Raw genomic sequence first — 19,133 nt, 5'->3', positions numbered from 1 at the left:
GTGCAGAGGGGCTGGGCACAGCTCAGTGGTGCAGCGCATGCTTAGCATGCACGAGTTCCTGGGTTCAATCCCAGTGCCTCCATCAAAGAGAGAGAGAGAGAAAGGAAACTACAAACAGAGAGTTCAAGGAATGGGGTCAACAGTATCACATTCAAAAAAAGAGAGAAATGTGGAGAGAGTGCTCAGGGTGAATGCAGAAGCAACCCTGGGCTCAGACTCCTGGAAGAAGGAAAGGAAGTTAGTAAAGACTTCCTGGAAGTTCATTTTTAAAAATAAAAAGCTGCACCCCAATGAAAACATGAGGCAACTGGCCCAGGTAATAGACAACTCAGGTAAGTACACTAAGTCACCACCAGGGGCGGCACTGAAGACCTCCCTGTGCTTCGGGACAGATTTGCCCTGACTCGGTCCTACATTTTTAGTATTGAGTGAAAGGATATACTGCCTCTAATTCTTTAAAGAAGTCAGATGACTTCCAAAAGAGCAGAAAACAGAGAAGACACATAAATGGAAACACAATCCTGGGGTCAAAGAGATGTTGCTCTTCCATGTGGTGAGGGAAATTACACTCCTGTTTAGATAATCACCACTGCGAAGATTCTATATAAACTATATCTCCAAACTATATCTCCACCTTAGTGCAAATTTCAGGATGGTCTTATCATGGAGGAGAGTGGTTAAAAACACTCCAAAACTTGGAGAAATCTCTGTGTAATATGCTAGTTCTGATTAGTAATTTAGTAACTTAACCCACTCACATCATTTCTTAATCTCGGTCAAAGATCAAGTCTTTGAAGAAATAACTGCAGAATGGTTAAATATCATGCCCTGTTTTCAGTATCTGATAGATATTTTAGACTCTGTTATCAGTACCTGAACTATGTGTATCAGTACTCACTGCAGCAAATTATTAACCACTTTCTTAGAGGTAAAGTGCCCTGTAGCTTCATCCTATTAGTGGTTTTTCTAAAACAAATTAAATGCACTATTACCATTTGAGGAATTATTCTCACACATCACTGCCCAAGTTACACGTTCACAATTTTAATCTCAACAATTTAAATCCCCTATCATCCTCACTGAGTAAATAATAAGGCCACAGAATGATACTACCCAATCAAAACAGTGTCTTTGTTACTCTCGATACCATTAGATATACATTAGCTCCAAACGAATATATGTGTGTTCCTATATGACTGAAGTATTGTGCTGTATGCCGGAAACTGACACAACACTGTAAACCGACTATACTTCAATGAATATATATACATATACATACACATACATATATATATAAAATACATCAAGTTGTAAAGAGAAACAGTTTTAAAGGATTCCAAAATGATGCCAAGTACAATGCTAAAGCCAAGAGTTCTATGATGTATCCATATCAGAACCATGCAGTAGCCTTGTGAATAAAGACACAATGTAATTTACCCAGTAATAATTGAGTTACTTGCTAAAATATGTATTGCTGCTTTATCAGCAAAGAACTGAATTTAGATGAACTTGTAAAAAACAGAATCAGAAAACAATTTCTCACACACCACCCTCTGCTCTTTGCTTTCAAATAACATATATTCAACATTTGCTACTAAAGCTTTACTTTCCATCTTAGAATAAAATGATCTTTACACAACTCTGGACAAAAGTGTTGATTGCAGTTTAAAAAGTTCATGAGTATTTTTCAATAGTTATTTTGCATGAGTACTTTTGCAGTTTGGTATGAAATGAAGTTCCTAAACCTTCACTGTAAAACTAGGAATGCTGAGAACACGGCTATGAATGTAGAGACAAGATGATCAACAAAGCAAAGGTCGGGGGTAGGAGGAAATTTAAGAATACCGCACACCTACATACATCTCAATATCATATTTGCATTTATAGGTAGGCAAATCTGGTAGCCATCTCTTTTACTCAGGAGCAGTTGTATGCATTAGACTTGAAAACAGAAAACCCACATTCACATTAACAGCTTAGTATTATGTGTGTGACCTTAGGCAGATCCCTTGACCTCCCCCAGCCTTGATCTTCTCATACAGAAAAGCAAGGCTGATGCTACACAGTCAGCGGACTACACTCAGCACTTCAATCAACCATGTGTGTGAAAGCACGGTTCCTCAGCTATCAGTATTTCTAGTTACCTTTGAGTGCTCAGCTTGCATGCCACTACAGCCGCCAACAGGTCCTAACAGATCTTTAGGTGTAATTTTATTTTCAGTTTGAACTTTTTCCTCCCCATGCAGATGTTTCGCTTGGAGCCACTCGCCTAGTTTACTAGGATAATAACGAACTCAATCCTTACTCTATGGAAAATTCTCCTCTTTTTATCCTGCTGCCAACTGGTACTTAGGCACAGGCTCACTACTGAGTGCTGCAGTCCACTGGCAAGAACCGCTGACTAACCCGCACCGACTTAGAGCCACTGGCCCGTCATCCTAGGCACCTTCCCAATGATGATTCTGAGCCCCCCTGGAAGCTAAGCAAAATTCACCAAGCGGCCGCAAGAACCCCATGCGTGTTTGAATCAATACCAGCTTTAGCCACCAGAACATCCTGACACCAATACATTTTAAAAAGTTACCTCGTTCACACTGGGGTCCAGTGAAGCCGTACGTGCACGCGCATCGATTTGGGGCCACACACCTGCCTCCGTTGAGGCAGCCGCTTTCACAGACAGCTGTAAAATAAGGAGACAGGGGCTGAGAGGTGTCACCTGACAGTAGCTGCTAATGAAGTCACACTTACTGTCCCCTGAAAGGATGGTAATAAAAGACCTAAACAGTCGCCCTGGTATTCGTTTTCATCGGTTACTGCGCAGTTGCAGCTCCCCAGATGTTCCTCAGTGAACTCAGGTAAAACTCCCCAGAACAGGTGAGTGTGTACCTGTGTGAATGCTGACAATTCCACTCCAAGAAGCAGCTGAGCAATGCTTTCAGTTTTACCAATCTAAAATGGTTTATAAGGGACACCCCTGGATGAGGACGACCTTTTAAAGGCAAGCTGGGGGTGGGGGAGGTATAGCTCAGTGGTAGAGAGCATGCTTAGCATGCACGAGGTCCTGGGTTCAATCCCCAGTACCTCCATCAAAAATAAAAAATTAAAAATGAATAAAAACCTAATAATCTCTCCCCCCAGAAAAACAAAAAACAACAACAACAAAAAGTGTATCAAAAAAAAAAAAAAAAGTAAGCTGACTCCTTCGCATATGATTTATGTTTAACATCCAGAAGGCTCTCATGAGGGGCAAGATTGGCCCCTCGAAACGCAGCATGTTAAATTGCACAATTAACTGCAAATGACAAAAAATGAATACTGACATTTGGTCATTTACACACCAGGATGAAGACCCAATTGAGTGTCATGACAGAATGTGGAAAATATTGGCATGTCCAGAGATCCTCGAGGGAAGGACATTTTACTTGTTAAGAAAGGCATTAAAATAAGATCTGAAAGCTCACGCCCTGAACAACTCTTCTCTATACAACTCCCTGCCACTTGCTTGTGGCATGGCCTCTCTCTAGGCATCTTTACCCAAGGGTGGCAGGCTGTCCCTGCCAAATGTGCCAGTCCCACCCACTCTTCCAAGCCCCAGCTCAAACCTCACTCTTCCGTGAGGTTTCCCCAACACCTCCATTTAAATTCACTCCTCTTTCATGCATTTCCCACACATTTTTCCTGTGCCTGTGTAGCAGTCACGGAGCTAAGCCACTCAGATCTCCCTCCAAGAAAACTTACCGTGAGGAGCTTAGCTGACAGCCCCCAGTGGCTGCACTTTCGGATCCACTACAATGTTCACACCAAGGACACCCTCTCCTGGATGCTACCAACCAGCGACTAAGCATGGTGGGGTACTGGAGACTGGGAGTGTCTGCCCAGTACGAAACTACTCTGACGGGCAGCCTTTATACCCAGCTCCCTATCAGCCTGGCCAAGGCTTTCTTTAAGGCTCGCACTATAGTCTGAGGCTCCCTCTGCACCATCGTAATAGTCTTCCCTTCCTTCTCTCCTTCTGCAGGGGTCTGATTTCCCTGGTGGTCTGAAGGTTCTCTCTTCTGACTCTTTATTCTTCACAGGCTTTTCCCCCCAATAAATCTCTTGTGCATCTGATTCTGTCTTGGCATCTGTCAGGATCAGAGCACCTGAACTGAGACAGCCCCTTATAGCCAAGAATTACAGCAGGAATCACAAAATTAAGGAGGTTTTTGTATAATCGTTGTTCTGATTTGCCTCTTAATTTACAGTTAGGGGAGGATGAAGGGGGTCTAAGCAGAAAAGAAATTTTGAGTTTGCCTAAGCCAACCCTCCCATTTCACAGAATAGGAAACTGAAGTCTAGGAAAGGTTTTCTGATTCTGCAGGGGTTACCTGAGTGTCTGCTGTGCACCGGGCTTTGAGCTCCGCTCCTGCTGGGAGCATCGAAGGGAACAGGAAGGTGCACAGCGGCTCCTCCTGATCCCCTTCTGAAAATGCCTCTGAACCCATGCCCATCCTACCACCTCTGTAACCAGCACCTTAATACTAGTCTTCCTGCTTCCTGTGTCTTCCCCTTCAAGTACAGCCTCTGCACTGTGGCCACAGTCATCTTTCTCATTGTAAAATGCTGTAGGTGAAGCATTTGAGGCCAGGACTGTAGCATTAAACGCATGGGCTGTGAAGTGAGATTGCTGGGGATCAAACCCCAACTCTAACAGTTACTCCCTGGACGGCCGGAGACAAGTTACTGCAGTCCCTGTGCCCCGGCTTCATCATTACATAGAGGGTAATAAAGTCCTCTAACTCAAAGGGCTGTTGCTACACTAAATGCACTAATCCATGAAAAGAGTTTCAAAGTGTGCCCAGCATATAGTAAACAGAGTAAATAACTCCACAGATGAACGCTGTTGGCTGCTGTTGTCTCACTTCCCTTCCCTGGCTCTGCACTGGGTGAAAACATGGTACAGGCACCCCAGACCTGGTCCATGACTTCCATTCTGACTTTGTCTCCCTTCCCATCACTTCCCTCAGCACCTGAGTTCCGGTAACATCAAAGCACCTGCTACGTCCAATATCCCATGCTCTGACATTGCTCTGGTGCTTTGGCCTATGCTGTGCCAGCTGCCCAAGAGGCCCATCTCCCATCATCTGACAAGTCAACTCCCACCCATCCCTTAACACTCCGCTCAAGGGTCTCCCACACCGGGGAGGCTAGCCTACCTCTCCTCCCTCCATGCTACTGCGGTGGGCTGCAAAAAAACTCAGTCGTCATTCTCTGTGCATTGCCAGTGTGCAGTCAGGATGGCATCACCCAAACTTTGGTCTATTTATCACAGCATTATTCATCACAGCAAATATATATACAATGCAAAAATTAGAAACAACATGCTTAAACGCTCATCATTATGGATTCACTACATAAACAGTAAAACATCCATATAATGGAGTATTATGCAACCATTATAATGTATTTTAAATGTTTAATAACATGGAACATACTTCTAACAAAATATTAAGTGAAAAGTCCTATGAAAAATTATGACTACAATTATGAATACAAACTTCATGTACCAAATATGCACTTAAAGACTAGAAGGTGATATCTGGAACAGCAGGACTGTGGATAATTTTATTTTTTAAATTTTTAAACTTATCTGAATTTTCTGCAGAGTATATATATTCATCTTGGTTTAATAAAACCATAAGCTCTTTTAAGGGAATTTTCATCACAAAGCACCAGGACTGATACAGAGTAGACACACAGTAAACAGTGTTTATGAACGAACCAACACTGACCAGCAGCTTGCTAAGTATTAAGTACCAGAATCTAGACTGGGAAACTAGAGAGACCCAGACACCACTCATCAAGACATAGGACGTGAAAGGTGACGTTGAGTTTTGAAATACTTTATTGGAGATACTTCTTGAAAATGCAGATGTTTAGTAAGCAAATGGAGGGGATGCAACCAGAATGAACAAGGATTCTACACCTCAGGTGGTAACTGTAAACCAGAGGTGAGGTAAACAGGATGGTGGAGGTGAGTGAAAGAAAAATGAATCAAACAGGAGTGACTGGATATCTGCAAAAATGCCGTGTCCCAGGTAATCAAAGAAAACCCACCAGCACTTATCTCTGTATTCTCTTTGTCTATACAGGTTACCACCTAGACCACTTATGACTATGGTTACTTACGCTGTCCGCAGTGGGTCCCTATGTATCCTTTCTGGCACAGACAGTGATCATCACTGCAGCTACCTCCATTCATGCAGCGAATATTACAGTGCTGGACTGGAAAAGGAAAAAAAGAGAGACGGATTTAGCTTTGCACTTTAAGGACACAGATTGCAATCATTCATAGGAGTTGATTTGTAGTGATTTGAAGAGAAAATAAAATGGTTTATCAAGATCTATATATTTATGCAAAAATAAACTGACAATGCTAAGCATGTTATCTTTTGTGTCCATAAAATCATTTACAACGCAATGTCATTGTTTCTACGATATCTAATAGCACTAAATGACTTCCCTAATTTAGCAGAATTTAACCACTCAACGTGATTTCTGTAATTTATACCAACAAGAAAGCAGTGCCTCAGCTAACTAAATGAGACAAGATGACAATGGCAATACTTTCCTGTTAAAAGATTCAGAGTCCCAGGTAGATGCGCCGGAAAACAGTCAGAGTGACAAATTTCAAGAGATTTTGTTAAGAGAAATTTTGGAGGCAGCAAAAAGAAAGAAGAGAAAATCCCTACCCGGCACTTAATAATAAGACTTTGATAATGGAGACAGTGGACTTGGCTCAGAAAGAGCTGCTTGTTTAAACTGTAACCTTAAACCAACTAAGACCCACAGTGTTTGAAATCCACTCTTTATCACGTTGTCACCTACAGAAGTGTGAGAGCCTCAGCGCCTGGGGCAGGACGACCACGGGCAGGTTGACTGGGACCTGAGGCAATGAGACGCTAGAAGGAGCCGGAGTGACAGACACCTGTGAGCGAGCAGGACCGCACAGCGTGTGCTCTGGTGCCTCTAGGTTTAGGCTGCCTCCGCTTCGGTAATTTAGGAACTGAAGGAACACGTTCCAAACCCCAGGCTGTTCCTCAGTCCTCTAGAAACAATTAACTACCTTACTCGGAGAAGGCTGAAGACTTGATCCAATTAAGCCTTCATCATTGCTGACACATCCCTATGTAGGGAGGCCAGGATCGGGCATGGAACGTTGGCTTACTCTGTCCTGTTCTCCCAGCGGGGAGAGTAAATTCCTAAAGAAAAAGGCTCAATGATGTTACATAAGGAGCAGAGGAGCCCTTCTTCAGCGTAAGAGCAGCAATTAGCTGCTCATGCTCGCTCTTGTGCTCAGCCTCCCTGGAGCACAGGGGCCAGACCTTCTCCCAGGAGCAGGGAAAGGACTGCTCGCAGTAGCCACGTTCTTCAGCATCCTGCGTTAAGATGCTCAGTTCAGTATCCCAAAGAGGCTGCTGACTGCAGGAGAAAGGGCCATTTTTATAAGGAGCTACAAACCTCTCGGCATGACAACAGGGAAAAGAATGTGCCAGAACCCAAAACTCACCATGCCTCACAGAGCACCACCGAGTTAAGTCAAGTTGAAAGTGATGCACCTTTTCAAGAACATGTCACATACTTCCTGAAACACCATCAAAGGCCCCCTCCCTCCCTCCACTGTATGAAGAACCTCCTCCACACCAGCATTCAAAGCCCTCCTCAGGATGGACCCACGGGCCTCTCAGGGCTCCTCTGCCTACTCCTAATACAGCAGATCAGGGACTGGGCCGTAGGATGTATCATTCACTCCACAAGTGGCTCTGAGCTCCTACTGAGTGCCGCACCACAGGCCGGCGCTTTGTTTGTGCTGGTCTCTTCGTAGAATCTCTTCTTTAACCTGTCTCTTTGTCCCTGACTCGCAACCCCCAACATACCACACACACACGGTTCTCATCAAATACTGAAGTCCCCCCTCGCTCCAAGACCCACAGCGAACGTTGCTTCTTTCCTTTGATCTTTTCTGATTTCTGTTCTCTCCTTCCTCTCCACTTCTTCTGACTCCAGAATACTTAACACTTCTCTTTGGAGATGTATATTACATAATCAAACCTATCTTTTTTTAAATTTATTTCTCCTATCCGCAGCCCACGGGTCTAAAAGCATCATGAGAGTGGGGACTGGGAAGCATCATGAATATTAATTACATCCCCGTCAGTGCTCAGAGCATCCCTTGCCTGTTTGCAGGTGCTGTATGAACCTTGCTAAATTCATTTCTGTTTGCTTAACTCACGCTCCATGATAATGACATCAAAAGCTGTGCTCAAACACTGAGACTGCATAGTTGCCCGCTGTGTCCCAAGCACTACGCAGCACTAAGTAGGTGGCTATTAAAAATATTTTTATCTTGGTTTCCCCAAGAAAACAGAAATAACTCCTCTGCTGGAGCATTGTGATACAAATCAACCAACCCAGGAAACTGATTAAAACAAACTGTTATTTTAGGCTCCTAGGATTCTATTAAAACGTCTCAGCCAAAAGGCTCTATTAACTAGAAAACTATTTACAAGTATACAAAAGAAATGATTCGGTGAAAAACTTGGATAATATTCTAAGTAGGTCAGGAAAAGGTGTAGAGTTGCTTTAAAATCTGAAGTTAAACTTAGTTTCATCCTATCTTAGCAAAACAGTGAGGATTGGGAAAAGCACAGGAAATGATGTCATCTGTCAAGCAGCACAGGGACTCAGCCCACAAACTGATTTCAACTAAAGCGGTTCATGCCAAGAGCTAATTTCCATTCCCACATAAGCAACAAAGCCATTTAGCTACTTTGAGATAAAGAAGCTAACAGTAGTTTAAAGAGTGACTTTACATTATTTGTTCAAATTGAAAAACAGAATGAATTCTTTCTGGGAAGAATGGTAAGTTTACATTTAAATGTAATATAATAAAAACCTCCCTGATATGCTTTTATACTTTTTTGTTTAACCCTATCTTTCAGGTGAACTTTTTCCAGCTTAAAATACTCTTTCTTCTTTAAAAAACAAAGCCACTTGGTCAGACTTGTGGCACAATGAGGCATGGTTAGCCCGGTGGTCCAAATAAACCAATGAATCATGATCTTTGGGCCAAAGGGTAACAGGATCTTAATCACCCACTTTGCCACAAACATGTTTACCAAATTCACATTCTTTGTGAGTCTTAGATCTTCAGGAGAAAAAATATTTTCCTAAAGGTGGGCGTCATCACTCAGGATTTCTGTGGGGAATGAAAGGAACTAGAGATGTAGGGTCACTACACAGCAGGAACTGGTTCCAAACTGGCTTTATTTTTGGTTGAGTCCTGCCATTGATGCACATTCTAAACTTCCTCTGATGTGACCAGGAATTCCAGATGTCTGTCAGTTAGGAGACCAAGCTCTACATCTCTTGAAGAAGCCAAATGGTAAGTAAGGGCTCCACTTAAACCCACATGATGCTCTAAGTACCTCAAGTCTGAATATATTCCTCAACTCCATCTGCGTTAACATTTTACCAGAGACTGAAAATACTAGGGGAGTTCGAGTGTCAGTGCACAGACCTGTGCTGCGACATGCAGGCAGCCCCAAGGAGGACTTCCCTTCGAAGATGGGCAGACAGCCTCAAAGGCTTTCAAGTAGGGCTCTACATCCCAGAACTAACAGAAAATGTTGCCATTAACCTGTATCCATACGGAGTCTCAAACGACTTATATGTTCATTCCAGGAGATGTCAGCCAGTCATTTCAGTTTGCCGGGCACCAGAAAGAGTCAAAGACACTTTCTCTAGATGATAGCCCAGCACAAACCAGTTCTTAAAATAACCAAGCAGAAGAGAACAACGTGAGCACGCTGCTGGAACAAGAGAGACGCGGGGCTGGCACTTAGGCCTAAAAGCAACGATTCTACCTCAAGTCATGATTTTCTTTGGGCTGCATTAGATTGGGAATGAGTCTGAAAACTTCCATTATCTTGGCAGGCGCAAGGGGCTGAACGATCCTTGGGAGCAATTTGCAAATAATCATCTGCATGACATGTGATTTTAACTCAGGCACTAGGAAAAGTACAAGACAAATTAAACAGCTAGACTAACTCCTGGACTCTACACCTGAGACAGCAGTCCACAGGGACAGCCAGAGTCATTGCAGGACAAAAATGATTTTCAGCGGGAGAGGTAACAGTAATGACGTTTTCCTTAAGTGCACACACAGCCTGCGGCGCCTAAAGACACAGCATTCAAAAGAGCAACTTCATTAAAGTATCTCAAAACAAAACAAAACAAAAAACTAGCAGAGCTGGAAAAGGTCCAAAGAAAGATAAGTCACATGATAGCAGTGATAAAGGCACTTCCATAGAGGCCAGACTAGAAAGCAAAGAACTCAGCTGTTTCTGTGGACAAGTCTGAGCAGATTCTATCCACTCCTCTCCTGCCTGTCCAGATAAATCTCACACTTCCCTGGAAAACTTTTCCAAGGGTTACTTCTTCCAGGCTGGCTGCACCACCACCTTCCCATCCGCTGAGTGTCCTCATGCCTGCAGCACGTGGCTGCACCACCTTTGCTCAAACTCACAAACACCCTACTCTACAACTGTTCCCATGGCCTCCCTACACCCTTAGAGCTTGGATTCGTGCTGGGAGTATCAGTGCCCCAAACTCTAACTGAACCGACATAAATTGAAAATGATAAAACTATCCAAGTACAAGGGATTCCAAATAGCAAAGATGTCAGTACCCCCAAATTGAGACACAGGCACAAAGCAACTCCTGACAAAATCCTAGAAAGATGTTTCTCTAGATACAGACAAGATGAATCTAAAGATGAATCTAAAATGTATATGGAAAGAAAGGTAAGGGAACTAGAATAATATCTTTGAAAAAGAAGAATAAAGTGGGAAAAATCAGCCTACTCAGTTTTCACAACTAACCATGTAGGTGCAGTCATCAGGACTTGTATGGTCTGAGAGGAGGGAGAGAGCCACATCAATGGAATAAAACAGAGAACCCTGAAGCAGACCCATACAAATACGCCCAGCTGATTTTGACAGAAGTGCAAGAGTAATTCAATGGATGAAGGACAGCCTTTCAGGAATACAGTGCTTAGAGCAACTGGACACCTACTAATATCAGCTCGACCTCATACCTCATACAAAAAGTACCTCAGCATGGATCACAGATGTTATGTGTGAGATGTAAACTTCTATAGCTTTTAGGAAAAAACTGGAGAAAATCTTCAGGATCTAGGGCTATGCAGAGTTCCCAGACTTGATACCCAAAGCATGACTTCTTCCATCAAAGGAAAAATTGATAAATTGGACTTAATCAACTTTTAGAACTTTTGCTCTACTAAGAATATGAAAAAGCAAGAGCCAGAGTGGGAGAAAATGTTTTCAAATCACATATCTGACCACAGGCTAGTTTTTAATATATTAAAGAACTCTCAAAATAGCAAAATAGCAAAGAATCCATCAAAGATCTAGGCAAAAGACACAGAGACATTTCACTCAAAAAGACATAGACAGGTGACAACTAAGCACATGAAAAGATGTTCAACATCATAAGCCAGCAGAAAAATCCAAATTAAAACTACAATGAGCTATCACTATCAACCTATCAGAACAGCTAAAATTAAAACTAGTGACTGGTGAGGTGCAGAGAAACTGGGTCATTTATACATTGCTAGTGGGAAAGTTAAATGGTAAAGCCACTCCAAAAACAGTCTGGCAGTTTCTTAAAAAGCTAAATATGTAACCTCCATACAACCCAGAATTTGCATTTCTGGGCGTTTATCCCAGAGAAATGAAGACTTTTGTTCACACAAAAACCTGTACATAAGCTGTTCACAGCAGCTTTGTTTGAATAACCAAACTTTCTCGAAGGAACTCGGATTTCTTTCAATGGGTGAATGGCTAAGCACACCATGGTACAGCCACAGCATATAAAGCTCCCCAGCCATAAAAAGGAGCAAACCACTGATATCTACGACAACAACAGTGGGATGAATTTCCAGAGAGTCACACTGCATGAAAAGAGCCAGTCCCAAAAGGCTCCACACTATGCGATTCCATTTGTATAACATTCTTGAAATGGCAGAATTATGGAAGTGGAGAACAGGCTAGTGGTTGTCAGGATTCAGGAGACCGTAGGAGGAAATGACTATAAGAGAGTAACATGAAGGGTCCTTATGGTGATGGAAGCGTATCAAGCATCTCGACTGTATCAACGTCGGTATCCTGGCTGTGAGGCTGTGATACAGTTTCACAAGATGTTAACACAGGAGAAATCTCTATGTGTTATTTCTTACAACTGAATGCAAATCTGCAATTATCTCAAGTTTAATTTTTTAAATCCTTTTAGAAAGCATAAAAAATAAAGCAGGATGAGCATGAAATTGATCTCCAAAGTCTAAAATATGAAATTTAGGGAACAGCTTTTATAATAACATGTTGCATACTATTTAAGAAGATAATCTAGTTTATATTTATATATATTTAAGAAGAGTTGGAATAAATTCATAGATCGGTCACCCACGATAGGGCTTTATGAGAATGAGGGTTGCTAAGGATCCACCTTTAGCCTCAGAGACTGATAGAGCAGAGAACAGTCCTAACAGACCTGGAGCTGAAGCCTAGGAAACCCACTGTGCTGACTCGGTTTAGCCGATCCTCTTTTTTGCCCTGGGGCCTCAAATGACCGGTGGCAAGACTCCCAATAGGTTAAGGGAAGCCATGACTTCCTGGTGTCCAAAGGAATTGCTGGCTGGCAGTTTGGACTTCCTGGAAATGCAATCTCTCATTCAGGCCGCTAAGAGGTCATTTTCTATTTTAAAAGTCACAGGACATAAGTTGAAAACAATCTGAAAGAAAAACCTTCCTTTCATTCTTTTTATTTTCAAATGAGAAAACTCAAGCCTCAGAGGTGCTGCAACTTGCCTAGACCTCCTTGACTTCATCACATAACAAGCATACAGTTTCTTGTGGGAAGTATTGGTAAAATGGTCTCAATTTACTCCCTCCCAGAAGAACCACGGGGAGTAAATGCAGACATTTCACTGAGTTGGACTATCCTTCTGTCAGCAGGAGAGTTAGCAGAGCGATCTGTCCACACTTATCATCTACCACACCCTGGCCAGGAAGTTCCATAGGATGCCAGAGCTGTTCCCCAGAACACAACTTCAAAAGATCAGAAGTGAATTCCGATCATCCTCAGCTACCCTTAATTTAAAACATTCTGCCATCTAGCCATCTGGACATTATGAGTTCAGGTAGAGTCCAAGCCAATAATTTTAAAGGCTCCAAATGTCTCAAGAACTCTGATGAAACCAGATCCACCCCCTCACACTACTCTCATCCACAAGCTGCTTGGGGACTCCACCCAGTGTCCGAGTACCATAGATGGACCCAGACCTCCTCAGAGAGCACCACCCAGATGCCTTAGACTTCAGCCTCTCCCCTCATCCAGCCCACAGGACCTTACCACTACCTTCCTCCTATCTCACTGCTAGCGTGAAGACCACTAGGACCACAGCTTTTCCCTTAATATAATTTCTCCACATCGCATGACTTTTACTTGACTAAATTATCAGCATCTCACACTATCACTGAAGACCTTTCCAGCTGGATACCCAGTTTTGCCATCTGGCTATATTTTCTTTCCTCAAAGGAGTGCAGTGCTGTTGGTTGGTCCAAGGACCAGTCTGAAGGATGGTTCTATTCCCAACCTGGTATGTAGACTTGTTCCCTACTCCCAGGCTCTCACTCCTCAGAAGCACCCTGGAGGTCATCCTGATAGAGATGGAAACATCTGACACGTTCTCGAGAGTACGGCCAACTGATGTCTCCGCCTTGTCCTATGTCTCCAGCTCAGGTGCTCCTGATATGTAGAATGAACCTACTGCTGCTTGGAGGACACACCTTAAAAACCAAGCTGAGATCAAGTAAGAACATGCCCCACTCACTGCAATAAGCCAATGAGTCCCAGCCCCTAGGGCAGTTTCTATCCTGATCTGCAACTGTCTCGATTTAGTACTAGCCTGTCTCTGTTTGGTTTCCACCAGAAGCAAATTCCAAGACAAATTCAAATTTGAGTCATTTATTTTAGAAATAACTTCAGGAAACACTGGTAAGAGACTGGGAAAGTGAGACAGGAAAGAGAAGGAAGCTAATAAAGTACATTATAAAGCCTATTCCTACTGTGGGCAGCTGGGCTCAAAGCCACTAGGATACTTCAGAAGACAGTGCAGAACGTATCTCACAGTTATGCAAACTGGGAGACAAGGAAGCTTATCCAACACTCTCCTTGCATCATTGGTTAAAAGGTGCTTCTAGGGCCAATAACCCCCTCAGCCTTTCCAGCTTGCCCCACATGCTCCCTGGCCACAAAAACATGACAGAGCTCTCAGGCAGAGTCACTTGCGTTCACCCATGAATGCCAAGGTGTGAGTGGGCACCAAGAGGGTCTGCTACTCTGTACAACTTGCCCCCTCCTGTTAACTGATTTATGAGAGCCATGGTTACATGTTAGGACTCTTAACAGGTAACAAATCTTGATCATGCTGAAGTCTCTACTGGCAATAGACAAAAGAGAAAGCGCTTATTCTGCAATACTTTTCTCCTTAAAACCTTGTCAAAACTAATGGGGTGGGTATAGCTCAGTAGCAGAGCGCATACTTAGCATGCATGAGGACCTGAGTTCAATCCCCAGTATCTCCACTAACAAAAGAGATAAAGAAGTCTATTTAAAAAACATTTCTTAAAAAAAAAACAAAAACTTGTCAAAACTAGAACGCACTGTAAGAGGAGTGTGTTTTCTCACCAGAAATGAGAAATGGAAAAGGAACCTAAGATTTTTGCCTTGGAGATGATCAAGGTGCTGAGGGGCTGTTTCTATAGACATGAACTCCAACTTTTTTTTTAAAAACAACCAATGACGCGTCTCCTTCCCAACCCCCACATTTCCCCTAATTCACTGCTAAGCACCCTACATTGAAAAACAAAAAAAAAAACAAGAGGACAAGCAAGCAAAGGCTCTGAATAATGGCCCGTGTATTCATTTGGCATCACAGAATGAACAAAGCGGTAAAATTCTGAAAGGGAAAACACGTCTGTGCTTCACGATAAATCACCCCCAGGAACCGCCATAAGGACTGCTTACATTTTCTTCTTGCAAAGGCCGGGATCTCAGGTTGTAAAAAGTGTTTAATCAGACTCTTATTGCAGTACCACAAGGAAGAATGCCTAGTTTTCTTGAGCCAAAAATGTTCATTAACAACTCATTTCATTGAGCATCTTTTATGGTGTTTACATTGGAGACACACAGATGAATAAGGTGATGCTTACACAGAAGGAAGCCATAATCTTTGGATTATTCATAGTAACTATGTCCCATAGGTAATTTCCCTATAAAAAGTGAAGAAGGGAAATGAGAGGCCAGATTGAAGAAAACCATTCCAAGTATTCGGGGCAGAACAGAGAAGGCAGATGTTCTAATGAAAAAATGTATTGCAGGCAAGAGAAAAGCCAAAAGCAAATTTAGGAGAAAATAGGGCATAACCACATAAAATAATATTATATATAATGACATGTTATACTCACTGGATCTGGAGCCACAGGAAGGAGCTATCTGACCAGATGGGCAAGTGCACATATTTGGCCTAGAACAAAATCCATCCCCACAGGAATGCCGGCAAATGGCTGTGAATAAAATCAGAGGTCTGTTAGCACATGGCTTTAGGACATGGTGATTTACAGGGACCCAATCCTCAAGTGGGGAGACCGGGGCTATCAGCTTCCTTGTCAACTGTGCCATCATGACTTATGTGACCTTAGGTTTCCTCATCTGTAAAACAAATCTGCTGGACTAAATAAACTCGGGCTATAAGATTTGGTAACTGCCTTATCCATCTCAGTGGTTCTCCAGCCTCTCTTTGTTTATTCCACAGCTTTTAGTCTTTCAAAAAGCCCAGGATATCCTATGAAGAGGAAACACAACAAACACAAATCCTGCATGTATATATGTATGTGTATGTGTATGTGTGTGTGTGTGTGTGTGTGTGTGTGTGTGTGTGTGTGTATTTCATATATGTATATTCTATCTTTATATTAACTTTAAGATTTAATGATAGAAAAACTGCAGCAGTATTCTTGGGAGCCTATTTTTTGTAAATGCTTACTGTTTAGTCATTTTTATAAACATACTGTGCTCTGCTAAGACCACTTCCCTACAACAGACCCTGCCAGTTGAGAACACAAGATCTACACAGCAACTTTTATCCTGCTGTGAATTACATAAACTGTGTGGGAGGAGACGTGTGCAATCCACTTCAATAGGATTGATTCTACTGTCAGGAAGCCATTCGTCTTTTAGAAAAGTAGTAACATTTTCATGCCACCCAAAGACTAATATCCTACTGGTACCAAATGCTCTGCTAGTGACCAAAAGAATAAGTTTAAATGGCAAATGGTTTATATTTTTCAGAAGACTAGGGGGTCGGTCACTACTTTTTATACTCATAGGCATCACCCTTTCCTCAAGTTCCTCCACAGCCTTGCAAGAGGCAAATGATATATGCAAGGCTAAAAAGAATACCCTTGACAGAAAGTGCCCTGAAGCATTAGAAGAGCTTAGGATAGAGACTGAAAACCATACAAAATAAGGTGTCAAAGGATCCTGTGCACGTTTATTTAAACACCCGAAGTCAGCATTTCTCAGAGATTCTACAAAACACTAGGAAAATTTTCAGGTTTTGTTGTCAAATTCATTGAGAAAACTCCAAATACCATTATATCCCTCTCTAGTGATTCAATTTAGATCTTGAAATAAACCACAATGAGCCAAATGAATAAGCTGCTCTTAGTCAAAATCAACAATGGGGAAAGGGATTCACTTTTCCAGGTCACCAAGAGAATGTTGTTTGAAATAATCTCTTCTTCTCCACAGACCATTCACGGCCAAAAGAGAAGAGGGAATTAAGTGCTCCCTTAAGGTCCTTTCAGTCTTCAATTTCCCCATTATGGTAATGAGTTTTCTGAAAACTGAGAACTATTTCGTAATTCACCTGTAAATTCATCATTTACAGTCACCACCCTGGAAAAGTTCATGGAGGACAGATGCCATAACTAATTTGACTTAGGATCTCCATTAACTAGCACCATGTCTGGCATGTGGTTTGTCATTCACCATTTGTGGGACAGGATGAGAATCTGGAGGTTGCCATGGCAGCTGGGGCAACAAAGGCATCTCTGGTACCATCTGAGTTCTTCCCCTAGTCTTTCCCCTCATCTCCATCTGATGCTCCATCTGCTTCCTTTCCCCTTTATCTAAACTTAGGTCTGCTTTTGGCCTCGACCACCCAAATTCAACATACAAGATTTGGGTAGATTTGTGGGTGGCCAACAAAGTTAGAAATTATAATAAGGAAAACAGCAATGAGAAACTTTTTTTTTTCAAAACCTCATCAAAGTGATTATATAGTCCATGCAGCCAGGAACAACCTATGCAATGACTTGAAACCTTGATCAAAGTATCCGTGGCCCTGTTCCCTCTATCTCAGAAATATTCTAAAGAAAGTTACTGAATTAAAGTGTAACAGTGGTGTGACCAAGTTAACATAGTTCCCAACCTGGATTCAGAGAAATTAGGAAAATCTCCTAGCTGGAAGTCTCCGCTATAAATACATCAATGGTAAACAGTTACAAAGGACCAAATACTAAGAATCACCATGCAACCAAAACAACAGACAAAAAACATGAAAAAATGACAGGTTATCTATTTACTTACGGACAATACACTGATTTCCACCAGGTAAGGTTTTCCATCCAGGGCAACAGTAAGCATTATAACGTGATCCACAGACATTGGGTCTGAAATAAAAACAAAAAAAATTCAATCACAAGAATTCCACAGTTAAAAAAAAATAGTAGTATATGACCAAATAAAAGGAAAAAAATCTTGAGTTACTAAAACAGTATGAAACTTTGCAGACAAGAAGAGTAAACTCATGGGACTCAATGCTGGCTTAGCAGTTTGGGACACTTTAACATAATGATACCAATCAGGATATGCTTAATATCATCTATGCATATCGCACACCAAGAAAACAAAAACCAGAGACACAAAATCCAGTGCTTTCTATCACAATGCACAGATACAAAAATTTTGGAGCCATGTGAGTCTAGTTGAAACAATAAACTTACCAATATAGTTTTAAAAATCATCATAAAATCTCCTGAACATATGATTTTAGATTTCTACTCACTGAAGTTGTATACATTTTTTCCTATGGTCCCGCTCACCTCTAAAATGTGACCGCATTCTTCCTTTCACCAGAATTACAGGAATGCAAACTCTGACATTAGTCAGGAAAAATTAAAGCCAAAAGATGTAAATATTTCTTTAGCCAAAGTTTGGAAACATAGTTACAGGAAAATAAAGTTAATGTCACTCTGGGTTTCTTGTTTACAGACAGTTAGTCACACGCCTTAGAGCAAAGCTTCCACTTGTGATCCATTCAGGGTCCAGATGATCCATATGCAACAATTTAAGAGAGCAACTGAGTAAAGCTAACTTTACATGAGAAACGAAGGCAGGGGGTGGAACACACAGAAATCCCAAAGAAAATTTCTTTCACCTTGCCACATCTGAGGGCCTAAATATTGATGCTAGTTCTTGGAGTTCAGGGGATGATAAGGCAGGTCAAATGTCTTACAATCAATTTCACAAACTAGGAGCTATCCCAAGGCTTGCTGGTCTAAACACTGCAGTCGCACAAGCATCAGCCTTTAAACACAACTGCAGAGCTACGACGTACTTTCAGTTAAGGTGCGCTCGCACGTTCTCCCTGCACATGCACAGAGCCCTCCTGCATCTCCTCTGAACTCACTACGTTAACCACGTGCAGGACTGGGAAGCAAGGTAAAGTCTTTGCCCTGCCCTGTACTCCTCTTATAGCCCCACAGAACCTGGAACACTCTGCAGGGCAAAATGCACTCTTCAGACCAACTGACGCTGAGGTCAGAAAGAAAAGTGTAGGAAGAAGAATGGAGGAGCCAGGGAGGGGGACCAAAATATTCAACAGCCCAGGGCTTCTCCAAGGCTAGACAGAAAATGATTGGAGAGAGGCTTAACATGTGCATGACCTT

The 19,133-nt window shown here is 42.2% G+C and overlaps 1 protein-coding gene across 2 annotated transcripts in view; it reads right to left on the bottom strand.

Moving 5' to 3' along the window:
- Positions 1-19,133, bottom strand: part of FBN1 (fibrillin 1) — a 240,430-nt gene that overhangs the window by 190,951 nt on the left and 30,346 nt on the right. For both annotated transcript variants that reach the window (XM_032481236.1, XM_032481237.1), the window contains 4 exons: positions 17,773-17,855; positions 15,588-15,686; positions 6,169-6,264; positions 2,585-2,680 (listed from right to left, as the gene is read on the bottom strand). In XM_032481236.1, coding sequence (XP_032337127.1) covers positions 2,585-2,680; positions 6,169-6,264; positions 15,588-15,686; positions 17,773-17,855 — 374 coding nt within the window. The remainder of the gene's footprint in view (positions 1-2,584; positions 2,681-6,168; positions 6,265-15,587; positions 15,687-17,772; positions 17,856-19,133) is intronic.

The sequence above is a fragment of the Camelus ferus genome, chromosome 6 (assembly GCF_009834535.1).
Source record: "Camelus ferus isolate YT-003-E chromosome 6, BCGSAC_Cfer_1.0, whole genome shotgun sequence".
Taxonomy (NCBI): domain Eukaryota; kingdom Metazoa; phylum Chordata; class Mammalia; order Artiodactyla; family Camelidae; genus Camelus; species Camelus ferus.
This window is presented reverse-complemented; position numbering and strand designations above follow the sequence as displayed.